This window comes from Hyperolius riggenbachi, chromosome 11 (genome assembly GCF_040937935.1).
Source record: "Hyperolius riggenbachi isolate aHypRig1 chromosome 11, aHypRig1.pri, whole genome shotgun sequence".
In the NCBI taxonomy this organism is placed as follows: domain Eukaryota; kingdom Metazoa; phylum Chordata; class Amphibia; order Anura; family Hyperoliidae; genus Hyperolius; species Hyperolius riggenbachi.
In genome coordinates this window covers 120,407,240-120,420,896 of record NC_090656.1, presented here as the reverse complement: position 1 = coordinate 120,420,896, position 13,657 = coordinate 120,407,240, and the positions used below count along the sequence as shown (strand labels likewise).

At 43.9% G+C, this 13,657-nt stretch overlaps 1 protein-coding gene across 1 annotated transcript in view; it reads left to right on the top strand.

Moving 5' to 3' along the window:
- LOC137537713 (intestinal mucin-like protein) overlaps positions 1-13,657 on the top strand; it is a 280,540-nt gene that overhangs the window by 109,081 nt on the left and 157,802 nt on the right. Inside the window, exons 2-3 of the mRNA XM_068259654.1 lie at positions 3,515-3,583; positions 13,406-13,458. Coding sequence (XP_068115755.1) covers positions 3,515-3,583; positions 13,406-13,458 — 122 coding nt within the window. The remainder of the gene's footprint in view (positions 1-3,514; positions 3,584-13,405; positions 13,459-13,657) is intronic.

The window sequence follows — 13,657 nt, the reverse complement described above, 5'->3', positions numbered from 1 at the left end:
CTGAGCAGCAGGGAGGTTTCAGTGAGATAAACAGGAGAAATGTGAGTATTCTGTGTGACTGTACAGTCCTGGCCAAAAGTTTTGAGACTGTCAAAAATATTAGTTTTCACAAAGTTTGATGCTAAACTGCTTTTAGATCTTTATTTCAGTTGTTTATGTGATGTACTGAAATATAATTATAAGCACTTCATACGTTTCAAAGGGTTTTATTGACAATTACATGAGATTTATGCAAAGAGTCAGTATTTGCAGTGTTGGCCCTTCTTTTTCAGGACCTCTGCAATTCGACTGGGTAGGCTCTCAATCAACTTCTGGGCCAAATCCTGACTGATAGCAACCCATTCTTTCATAATCACTTCTTTGAGTTTCTCAGAATTAGTTGGTTTTTGTTTGTCCACCCGCCTCTTGAGGAATGACCACAAGTTCTCAATGGGATTAAGATCTGGGGAGTTTCCAGGCCATGGACCCAAAATTCCAACTTTTTGATCCCTGAGCCACGTTATCACTTTTGCCTTATGACACGGTGCTCCATCGTGCTGGAAAATGCATTGTTCTTCACCAAACTGTTGTTGGATTGTTGGGAGAATTTGCTGTTGGAGGATGTTTTGGTACCATTCTTTATTCATGGCTGTGTTTTTGGGCACAATTGTGAGTGAGCCCACTCCATTGGATGAGAAGCAACCCCACACATGAATGGTCTCAGGATGCTTTACTGTTGGCATGACACAGGACTGATGGTAGCGCTCACAATTTCTTCTCCTGAGAAGCCTTTTTACAGATGCCCCAAACAATCGGAAAGGGGGCTTCATCTGAGAATTTGACTTTGCCCCTGTCCTCAGCAGTCCATTTAACATACTTTCTGCAGAAGATCAATCTGTCCCTGATGTTTTTTGGGGAGGAAAGTGGCTTCTTTGCTGTTCTTCTTGACATCAGGCCATCTTCCAAAAGCCTTTGCCTCACTGTGCGTGCAGATGTGCTCACACCTGCCGCCATTCATGTTTGGGGTTGCTTCTCATCCAAGGAAGTGGGCTCACTCACAATTTTGCCAAAAAACACAGCCATGAATAAAGAATGGTACCAAAACACCCTCCAACAGCAACTTCTTCCAACAATCCAACAACAGTTTGGTGAAGAACAATGCATTTTCCAGCACGATGGAGTACCGTGTCATAAGGCAAAAGTGATAACAAAGTGGCTCGGGGGACCAAAACGTTGACATTTTGGGTCCAAGGCCTGGAAACTCTCCAGATCTTAATCCCATTGAGAACTTGTTGTCATTCCTCAAGAGGTGGGTGTACAAACAAAAACCAACTAATTCTGAGATAGTCAAAGAAGTGATTGTGAAAGAATGGGTTGCTATCAGTCAGGATTTGGCCCAGAAGTTGATTGAGAGCATGCCCAGTCGAATTGCAGAGGTCCTGAAAAAGAAGGGCCAACACTGCAAATACTGACTCTTTGCATAAATCTCATGTAATTGTCAATAAAAGCCTTTAAAACTTAAGAAGTGCTTATAATTATATTTCAGTACATCACATAAACAACTGAAACAAAGATCTAAAAGCAGTTTAGCAGCAAACTTTGTGAAAACTAATATTTTTGAGTCTCAAAACTTTTGTCCAGGACTGTATGCTTAGGAGCTGCCATAAATGACAGACGGGATAGCATTAATCTGTAATTATAAGTCACTAGGGGGGTGACCGTGCTGCACAGAAATACCATACCACAAAAGCTAAATGAAGAAATGCTTTTTGAAACTCTAGGATTTGCAGAAAAATATAACTACAGAAAGGGCTCTGCCTGTGCTCCAGCCCTGCATCTTTTTTTTTCCCTCTTAAGTCAGCCACATTGTGTCTGCGTCACTCTCTAGCTGGCATCTCTAGTCATGTGACTCGTGTTACCGACTGGTCATATGACTAGAGACACTGGTTGCAGGAGAGTGACGAAGATGCAAAGCAGCTGATTGGAGGAGCAAAGAAAGGCAAGAAGAAGATGCAGCACTGGAGCGTAGACAGAGCCATGAGTGAGTGAGTTACTTTGGTATTCCATTCACAACTCTCCTAAAGGGGCCTCTGTTATCCGGCACTGGCTGAGCGCCCCTAAATCGATGCGCCGAGAGACATATGTCCCCCTTTGCCCTCCCCCCAACTATGCCTCTAGCCTGCGCAGGTGCATGGAGCCACCTCTCTGGCTCAGCAGAGAAAGCTAAGCCCATTGACAAGCCTTTTTCAACAGGCTTCGGAGGGTCCCAGTGCTGGAATGGCAAGGAGTGGGACAGGAATAAGCCTCTTGATTATCCAGAGGCTTCCCTCTACCCAAGTATGTACCGACTTGGAGCACTTTTCTCTACAGGTACACTTTAGGCTTTCCTTTCTTAACTTGAAATTGAGTCAACAGAAATAGTCATAAAGTAGCTTCCCTTAAAGTAAACATGTACTCTCACAAGTCAATGAGGATGTAGGAGTCCAGAGGCTTCCCTCAGGTAAGTATCCATTTTTTTTATTTTTTTTATTTTGCAAGACAGGTTTTTTTTTTGACATTTTTTTCTGTTTTTATTTGAGATTCTTAACTTTGTTTTTCTGTTATGTTGATTTGTGAAAGCCATTCTGTGCATTTACTCACATTTTTGTATTAAGCGGAGTTCTCAGATGAGCTGTATACTGTTTCTCACAAGATGTTGATCATTGTCATCATTATGGTTAAAGAAAATGAAGATTGTACTTGATGCCATGATTTTTGTTGTATGACTCAGACTAAACTATGTAACTACTTTTGACTTATCTGCCTCTAAAGATGCTGCATTTTTCTCTTTTCAAACTTACGGCAGTATATTTGCCATTGTTATTTATGTCAATCTTTGATAAAAAAATATTCAAACTACCTTATATACTCGCGTATCAGCCTAATTTTTCAGCACAAAAAATGTGCAGAAATGTTACCCCCCTCGGCTTATATGCGAGTTGGAGGAGCAGAACGGATGGCAGAGGAGCGTAAGGATCTTGCACTAGTGATCCTGCTCTTGCCAGCTGGCTCCCTGCTGTGCCTGGGCCCCCATCTCCTGCAACATGGTTTACAAAGTGCACTGCTCAACACAACCTGTGTCCCCTGGCTTGTGGAGAGGAGCATGTAAGCGATGTGTCAGCAGTGCAATGATCAGGTATTTGTTCTGTGTGGCAACCGATGTGTCTCCTATCTATGATGCTATCTGGTGGTGTCTTGAGACACAGCTGCATCATCCTTGGGGCACATCTGGTCATGGGGAGACTTGTACTGGGAGCACATCTGGATACTGTGGAGGGGGCTATACTGGGCGGGATGGGACTTATATGCGAATCAATAATTTTTTCATGGTTTCTGAGGGAAAGTGGGTACCTCGGCTTAGACGCTGGTCGGCTAAAACAACTTGTAATTTTTTTTTGTACTTTTACTGTTATGATAATGGATGTTTACACTTCAACTGAACCTGTGAAATCTTGAAGTAAACAAGAAAATAACATTTACATATTTGTGATTTCAGGTAAACCTACAACTGTTTATCTAACGGTCGAAACCATGACAGGGAACGTTCTAGTAAGCACAAGTAAAGGTGAGCAGGTGAATTCAATCTGTAATGTAAATGTTAATTGAAAAATAGCCATGTGACTGGAGAATATCATCTTAAAACATAAATCAGGAGATTTATGACATAAAAAAGGTGAAGACATAGAAAAGTTAAAGAATAGATTTCAAACTGAACCGGAAGAGTAAACAGACAATAGGGTCATTAATGATAGTTTATTAGAGAATGACATGGCCCCATTCTAAACCGTTGCCTACTAGTGCCTAACACTTACCTCCCCTCTTGATGCCTAACACTAACTACACACACTTCTAGTGCCTAACACTATTCTCCTCACCTACTTCCTTACACTAACTCCCAGCACACAAACAACCCAGCACCAAATCTTCAGTAGCCAATCAGATATTAGGCCAATTGGCTGCAAAGTCTTGTCATTGTCAACAAATAGAAAAAAAATTACTCTCATGAGTGATTTGTGTTTTGTTATATTTATGTGATTTGTTATAGATGATCGGCTCCTGATAGCCAATCTACTATTAATGTTGGGCCGAAATCACCGACTGGGCACCTGTTAGCTGGCATTTGCCATGGTGTCTGTGAGAGGCCTTCTGCAGAAGGTGCCCAAGCTAAATGTTCCGATAAAAGCAGGATGCATGGTAATCAATGTGCCTTATAAATAAAGCAAATTAAATTTCCTTGCTTTGGAGAGATAAAGATTACAATATTTTCAAAATAACAGACACAGATAAATGATAGCAATGAATTGATATCAAATAAGATATTTAATATGGCGAGTTACAAGTTTACAAAACATAGATTGTATAAACAGTCAAAAGGTGTTGTTTGGTCGTTTTTTAAAACTTAAAAGTGGATTACTGGCAATTAACGTAACAAAAAAACTGCTTCATATTGCCTATTTAGTTATCCTATTGTATCGATTGTGGAATTCTCTCCGTGATCAGCGCACAGGGCGTGCGCTGACACTGCGGAAATCCTCCACAAGCGTATAATTTGAGGGAACCCAGCAAAAGGTGCAATGCACCTGTAGAGGGAAATTCCTGTCGGCAGGTGGAGCTGTGGGGTGCAGAGGAACAGCTCCTCTGCCCTGCCACACGCGCCAGACAGGAATTGCACGAAGGGAAGAAACGCAGGGCAAGATAGCCCTGAAAGAGAGAGATCAAAGCGACAGAGGGTATGTGTGTTCACCAAACTAGTTGCCACCCTGCGACGATGAACACACAACCAGGAAGATAAAGTGAGAAGGCAATCGCCGGAGATGGCGGTTGCTAACAGCGACACAAGGCCGAATAAGCACAGATGAGGAATGTATGTATGTCCACCAATCTAGCCGCCAACCAGCGACGGCGGACACACAACAAAGGAACGGAGTGAGAACGCAATCGCCTGAGAAGCGACTGCGAATGAGTTTGAGCAAAGGGACAGATTGTATGTGTGTGCACCAAACTAGTCGCCAACCCGCGACGGTGCATACACAACAGCAGATACGAAGTAGGAACGCAATCGCGAGAGAGGCGATTGCCAGAGGTGACACAAGGCTACAGCAAGGCAGAGCACGAGAGTAGCAAAGGCACAGCAAATATACAATGAGAAGATAAGGAAAAAAACAAACGCTAACTAAACGCGAACACCGCACTCATTCGCAACAGTGCACGTGTTTATGCGCGGTCTCCGCGTGTTAAGCACAACAGAGACAAACATGCCTAACTAACCACCGACGGACAAACATAAAACAGAGGACGCGAGCGTTTGCTTAACGGTTACCTCACCGAGCCTCCAGCAAGCGTTCGTAGCAGACAAGACAGATACACGAAAACAGGAATAAGTGAGAGATAGGATCCACAGCACTAGCGCAAGAGGCTAGTGCGATCCAGGAAGACAGAACAGAAGGATCCACAGCACTAGCGCAAGGCGAGTGCGATCCAAGCTAGACAGGCAGATGAGATAGCTGGTAACAACAGCTGCTCCAGCTATACTCCAAGAACAAAGATCAGAATGATCTCCTGTCGACCACCGCAGGGACAGGACAATCGAAACAGACAAACAAAACAGATATGAAATCCTAACTGCACTAGGGAACCTGCCTAGTGCAGTCCCAGGAATTACTCTAAGCTAATCTTCAAACAATGAGCAAGGCTGACACTCCAGGAGAGTTTCACAGGACCAACCCTTATGACCAGCCCAGATCTGTGATATCACATGATATATATAGAGCAAGCCTACAAAGGATGTGGCTAGGCAATCTGCATGACAAACGCATGCAATTTCCTCAGCAGCAAGCTGCAAAACTGACAAAAGGTCTCTCTTCCAGAGACCTGCAGAATGCAGACCAGAACAGTGGTCAAAAAGCTGCCTGCCTGCGCAGGCAGCCGAGCGGATCCTCACACCTATCTGCCTTTGGTTCAGAGTAATGTCATTTTTGTGAAAAATACAAAATAAATCTCCTCCCCTGTCTTGTCTGAGTCAGCTGCACTTGAAGCAAACACTTTGCATAATAATGTATTATCCATCTCGATCTGTAAAGGCTATTTTACACTGGGTAATTCTTCAGCAGTGTTTCAGTGTTTTGCTGATCACTAGCAACCAGCAAAGCACTGTAGTAATGAATCCCTATGGGAGTATGCTCCCTACAGCGTTTATGCTATCGATTCTCATTCTCTTTTAAAAGTGAATTGAAAAACACAATCACTGAGAAATGGGCGGAAATTTGTAATGCAAAATCACAATCACTGGGGGATTGCATTTTGTGATCTGATTGTGAACCAAGCATTAATACTAAGACACAGATAATTTATATCACACTTTTCTACTGGCAGAGTCAAAGCACCATAGCTGCAGCCACTAGGATGCACTCAGTAGGCAGTAGAAGTGTTAGGGAGCTTTGACTAAGGTCTCCTTACTGGAGAGGTTCTGGAAGAGACAAGATTCAAACCCTGGTCTCCAGTGTCAGGGGCAGCCAGGGATGAGTGAGAATGCCTCTGGCAGTTTCATGAAATTTCTTTGAACTTCGGGATGGTTCTGTAAATGTTTGGCTAAACAGTTTTACGAATCGCATTGAAAAGCCCCTATACATGTTATATTCACCAATACTTGTCATTATGAACAGGGCACATACTGTAGATTCATTGCTACTTTGCAGTTTGACAATATCATGAATACCAGTGATAAAGCATACATAAAACAGCTGAAACATTAGGCCAAGGAAGCATGACCTGAGATATTGTTGTGTTGGTGGTAGGACACTCATAAAGGTATAGAGAAATAGTGGAGACGTTAGGCCCAAGAGAAGTAAATCTGAAAATGGAAGGCGTCTCAACTATTGCAATAGCAGTCTGGCCTCAGGCCTGATAACACCAGGGGGAGCACATTGCTAGCTGGCAGCATGACCTGGATGACATGATCAGCAATAGCACCCAGAAAGGTAAATATAAGTAGTGTATATAGTAGGCCCAAGGCAGGAGGACCTGAGTCTGGTTGTGCATATAAAAATTGCGCCTGAAACCAGGAAACCAGATATAGCTGTTATTAAATTTATAGTTTAGTAAAATGGGCACCAGGAAATCCGTAAAATATTGTTTATAATATTGATATTGTACTATTCTCTACTGTAACCTCTATTTTTTCGTCTATTAAGATGAGCACCAGGAAAAGTGATAAAATATCAGTTAATTTTACTGCTTCATTCATATAGTGAAATATTGGTAACAGCTACTGATATTTTACTATGATCTAACTTCTCCCTACTCTCACACAGAAATCCCCCCCCCCCCCCAGTGGTGCCTAACTTTAACCTGGTGGGCTCCTAACTGTGTAAATGAGCGGAACCTTTCATTTACACTCCGCTGAGGATTCTGCATTGGTAAGGAGGGAGGCACTCAAGGAGAGGAGTGGGCCGCCTCTTCATCATCAGGCGCCTATAGGCATGTGCCTACAGTGCCTTATGGTAAATCTGGCCCTGATCAGCACATTACACCGCCAGGCTAAAAATAGCCTTTGGGGATTACTCATTAAAGCACCGTAATCTACCTTCTGGCTGTAGACCAAGCATGAATTTAGGCTCTCTAGCGCTCACTTTCTGTGGCTGAAATTTGAATTCTGCAAAAGAGTATTGAAAAAATATATGCTTCAACGCATAAACACCACAAGGCAAATGCAGGAAAACACCTGCAACACCAAAGACTTGCATAACTTCCCATCGCCGCGCAAATTGCCTGACCACACGCTGTTGCTTTTGCGGCAAATCGGGCACTTCTAGCGCATTGCATCGCACCAAGGCAAATATGAAATGCCCCATAGATTTTCATTGGCGTAGCTTTACCTTGCGGCAAAAAAAAGGTATTGCAATGTGCCGGTGTGAAAGGAGCCTCAGACTAACACTAACGAGTAACATGACCCCGGGGAGGAAAAACGCCTAATTGGGCAGAATTTTGACATTCTTCACTTAGGGGTATACTCAGTTTTGATGACCGTGGTTTAAACATAAATGGCTGTGTGTTATTTTGATAGCACAGCAAATTTACATTGTTATATAAGCTGTACACTGACTACATTACATTGTATGAAAGTGTCACATCTTCAGTGTTGTTGCATGAAAACACATTATAAAATATTTACAAAAGTATGAGACGTTCACTTACTTTTGTGAGATACTGTATACCCAGAGAGAATGGCACATACCAGCATACCATAAAGGTGTAAATTTGACAGAAAAAAGGACCACTTCACTGTGTTAAATGGTCAGTGGAAACTACTCTTTTGGCCTTCTGACAGAAGTGTAACGAGTATGGAGACAAGTGTGCAACCCTCAAATTGTGATACTGACCCTGAGGCTAGGTTCACAGTGGTCAGTTGTGTAACACATGCATTATAATGCGTAATGACTGAACTGCAATGGAGACTGGACATAGACTGTAAATAAAAAAGCTTGCATGCAGCGAGTTAGAATAACGCAATCAGTTACAACGCAGTACTGTGAACAGCTCCATAGAATTGTATGGGCAGTGAATTGACATGCAGAATTATGCTACATACACACTTGAGATAAAAGTCTTTGGAAAAGGCAAGATCACAGACCAATTTTACCCCCTTCCATGTAGTATGAGAGCCAAATTCTAAACAGTCTATTCTATGGAGCTGAACTCCTCATCAGATAAAAATCTTTGCAAGATGCTAAACACAAAGATGCTGTACACATTCAAATCAGTATCTGCAAAAGATCTATTCCTGCAAAAGTTCCGTTCCTGCAAAAGATCTGTTCCTGCAAAATGCATTCAAAGGCCTCGATTCATAAAAGTGCTGTCGGTAAGGTAAACTCGAGCGGGGAAACATCGCTGTCGGTATTTCAGCCTTGAGGGTGGTAATTCATAAAAATGTTTCTAGTTGTGATAGGCGTGCGGAGATATTCCGCTGTAGGCTAGCGTTAGGCTGTCGGGAGACATGCGGAAACAGGAGAAGCAGGCGGAGTCCCTCCGTGCGGTGTTCTCTCTGCAGCTGCTTGGTAGGTCTATCCCATTCACTGCAATGGATTCCGCACGCTTCTCGCCACATCAGAGGTAGCGGAAATCCCCGTCCGCATACCGCTTCCTCTAATCTTTATGAATTGACATTTGTTACTTTTGTTAAGATAATCACCACGCAAGGCGGTGATTTATCACTCTGCTCGCGAATGTCGGCTTTTCATGCGGAAAAAGCCTTTATGAATACAGATTTTGCTGTGTGGTCGGTAAAGTGAGCTGTTTTCAGCATTTCCGCATGCGGAAATGCTTTATGAATCGGGGCCATAGTCTATGATATCTGCAGGTCCTCATACACACCTTGTTTAACAGACATTCATCTGCAAATCAGTTCCACCAGGATGGCTCTTCAGATCTGCAGATTATTGTCAGATATGCAGATGAATGTCTGTTAAACAAGGTGTGTATGAGGATTTGCAGATATCATAGACTATGTATGCTTTTTGCAGGAACGGATCTTTTGCAGGAACAGATCTTTTGCAGATACTGATCTTTTGAATGTGTACAGCATCTGTGTGTGCGGCATCTTGCAAAGATTTTTATCTGATGGGGAGTTCAGCTCCATAGAATAGACTGCGTAGAGTATGCTCTCATACTACATGGAATGGGTAAAATTGGTCTGTGATCTTGCCTTTTCCAAAGACTTTTATCTCAAGTGTGTATGTAGCATCATTCTGCAACGCAACTGAGCACTGTGAACAAGGCCTGAATGAAAATATGTAACATGGAATGAAATAAACTTTAGTTGGCAAAGGGGAGGGCACTACACACAATATGTAGCCACTGCTATGCAGAGCCGGGACAAGGTCCTCCCGCACTCAAGGCTGAGACACCAAAGTGCGCCCCTCCATCCCCCCACCCCAGCTATCACACACTGATTGCTATTAGACTAAGAGGGCCACAGGGCCCAGGGCCGGCCTTTGACCTGAGCGACCTGTGCGATCGCTCAGGGCGCTGGCTTCCAGGGGGCGCTCCTGCCGCATGGAAGCTCCGCCCCCTGGTGCCGTGATAGGCGCAAGCATGATGCCCGTGCAGACAGCCACCGTGATGGAGGGGGAGCCGCGGGGAGGGCAGCCCGACCTCTCCCTCCCTTCCTCTCCGGGCACTCTCCCTGCTCCCCCTCCGATGTACACTGCAGCAGAGCAGAGCCAGACAGAACAACTCACCTCCCTGGTTCCGATCGCCGGCGCCTCTCACTTCCCGCTGGTCGCCTCTTCTACATTAGTTACTGATACACACTAAACTTCCTGTTAGGAAGTTTAGTGTGTATCAGTAACTAATGTAGAAGAGGCGACCAGCGGGAAGTGAGAGGCGCCGGCGATCGGAACCAGCGAGGGAGGTGAGTTGTTCTTCTCTGGCTCTGCTGCAGTGTACATCTGAGGGGGGAGCACGGAGGGCGGCCCGGAGAGGAAGGGAGGGAGAGGTCGGGCTGCCCTCCCCGCGGCTCCCCCTCCAGTATGAGGGGGCACCTACCTACCTACCTACTCTATACTGGGGGCACCTACCTACCTACCTACCTACTCTATACTGGGGGCACCTACCTATCTACCTACTCTATACTGGGGGCACCTACCTATCTAACCAATACTGGGGGGGGGGGGGGCAGCTACCTATCTAATCTATACTGGGGGCACCTACCTATCTAACCTATACTGGGGGGGGGGGCAGCTACCTATGTAATCTATACTGGGGTCACCTACCTATCTAACCTATACTGGGTGGCAGCTACCTATCTAACCTATACTGGGGGGCAGCTGGACGGATACGCAACCCCCCCCCCCCCATTAGTGTATGTGTGTGGTGCGCTGAAACACGAAGAGGATGAATTGGGGGGGGGGGCACCAAAACCTGGTTACGCTCAGGGCGCTGTGAAACCTAAGGCCGGCCCTGACAGGGCCCACAACCTCCCCAACACCTTAATATCTAGTTATATGGCTTGCAGTCACTGCCATGTATCCCCTTTTCTTATTTCTTTCTGCTTCAAACACAATTAGGAATGACAGCTGAATTAATTCTGTGCCCCCTGCTACACTGCGCCCTGAGGCTGGAGCCTCTCCAGCCTATACCTCGGCCCGGCCCTGCTGCTATGTTGTTGGAAACTGGACAGTAACTAAGTACAGCAGCTAACAGCAATACACTGAAGCTGCACCAATACCTAATTACACACTAACAATCCTAGATACAAATGTTCTAGCTGCACTCCGTACACTGCTAAGCTCTATCTGATCAATCTACTAATACTATAAAACAGCAGATTTGTCACTAAACCCCTCCATACTAACTAACAAATAGTACATAACTACCCACAGTTCTACCTAGCTACAATAAATCCTACTAATCAATTATCAGTAGGTGCAATACAGCTAGCAAACAAGCTAACTGTCCCTGCAGCACAATAAAGGTGGTCATACATTACTAGATCGAACAGTAGATAGATTCTTCTCTGACCAAATCTAATCAGAGAGGGATCTATTTCCTGGCTACACACTGCACACCGATTTCCAATAGATTTATGCATTAAATCTATTGGAAATCGTCCTTGCTCAGCCTCCTGCTGGGATACCCCCAAGTGTAAGTAAAGTGAGTCTTAATACACATGGGAAAAGAGGATGGGACACTTTACACTTGGGGGGAGGGGCCACTGGACCAGAGTCTGTCTGTTAACACAATATTTGAACGCTGCTACCGCCATGAACCCGATTGAGCCCTGGCAACCAGGATTTTGTTAGTATTCCCGATGATCCTTTCGACCGATTCCGGGCGAAAATCAATCAAAAGATTGACTGGGCGGCCATGTTGCAACACTGATCCAATTCCAGTTAACCATTTTACTAAACTTATTAAAGCGCAAGGTCAATCAGCCTGCAATATCAAAAGATGTATAGGCACCATAACTGGAAAGTAAAAACGAACTACACGCAGTTCTTTAAATCAGCAGAAAATAAACCCTACTAATTACAGTTCTAAATAGGTGCAATACAGCCAGCTAACAAGCTATCTGTCCCTGCAGTGCAATGCAATTCTCTCTCTTCTTCCTATCACACTGAAAGTGCAGCATAGTAAGATAATGCCCCTCCTTTTTTTATATACGGCTGTGGTGGGATCTTGCTGTGCATGATTGGATGTTGGGGCTTGCTGTGCATGCTGGGAGTGAATGATTCACCCAGTAGATGGCCATTCTGCACTTCCCACCAAAATTTTGCCACCGTACCACCCCCTGGCCTGTGCCTGCGAAAGATTGTCAAAGTGACCATATGGAAAATCACTGGGCTGGTTTTGCTGAAAAGTTCCTTAAAGGACACCCAAGGCGAAAATAACGAATGAAATAAAAGGTGGTATCTATCTTCCTTCTCCTAAAAATGACTTTTTAAGATATTCCACAGTTTTATTTTAAAGACAGAATTGAGGTTTGAGACAGCACCCATGTATAGAAGATGGTGTGCCCAAGCAGTCGGCCCTCCACACCACCAGAGCCGTCAAATGCAGAGAAAGGATCTTGCAGGCACCACCGGTATAATTACAGCTTCTTTATTGGTCACATCAGACTTGTGCAGAAGATACAACTGTATCTTCTGCACAAGTCTGATGTGACCAATAAAGAAGCTGTAATTATACCGGTGGTGCCTGCAAGATCCTTTCTCTACAGTTTTATTTTATGTTTAAATCTACTTTTTAAGTTTGAACTGTTGTATTGTTTTTGCTCAATGACACGTTTATTGAAGTATGCCAGAGTTAATATCTATGAACTATTGACCCTTTGTATCTCTTTCCTGCTCTCAGAAGACATTTTCTGCTAGGAAAGTGTGTTATAGTTGGAATTTCTTATCAGTGAGGGTCACACTGTAGTCACTTCCTGTCTGAGTCAGGACTGAGTCAGCCACCTACATACCTGATATTTAACTCTTTCAGGCAGAGAAAGAAAAAAAGAAACACAGCATAGTTATTTGTTTGCTTGGCACTGTACACACCCATGTCTAGCTCATCATGTCACATGTCACCTCGGGTATTTAAGCAAAACAAGCACAATTCGCCACAAGAACAAACTTTAGAATCTTGCTCACTCATCCCTGGAGCGGGGGTAGTGAACTGATCACTGATTTTTTGGGTTATTGGATAGTACCGGCTTTCACGTGAGGTAGGCTGTTACGCACAGGAAATGAAGGTGTTTTAAGGAATATAAGAACCAGTTGTATAACAGGAATGTAATAGCCAATTGTGCCACTGTTTCCTGATTTTCTTTGCTTTACCTTTTAATGATGCCAACTTGCTCAACCTCATATATATTTAATTAAATTTGCTGTGGGGTTTTTGCTTACAGGTCAAAGCAGCACACCAAAGGAAACCACTCAAATTGTTTCCATGACGACTCAGGTATACTGCATGCTCAATACATTTCATACAGCATTGTGATAGAGAAAGTGAGGAAGGGTTACTTATGAAAAGTTTTTACTGCTACCTGTGTCACTTAGTGGTTGATTCACTATAACAAATAGAGAGCGTTACCTCCTGTAACGCTCGCTATCTCTTTTTGCTCCCCTTACTGCACACTTACTGTGCCTTATCAGAGTTA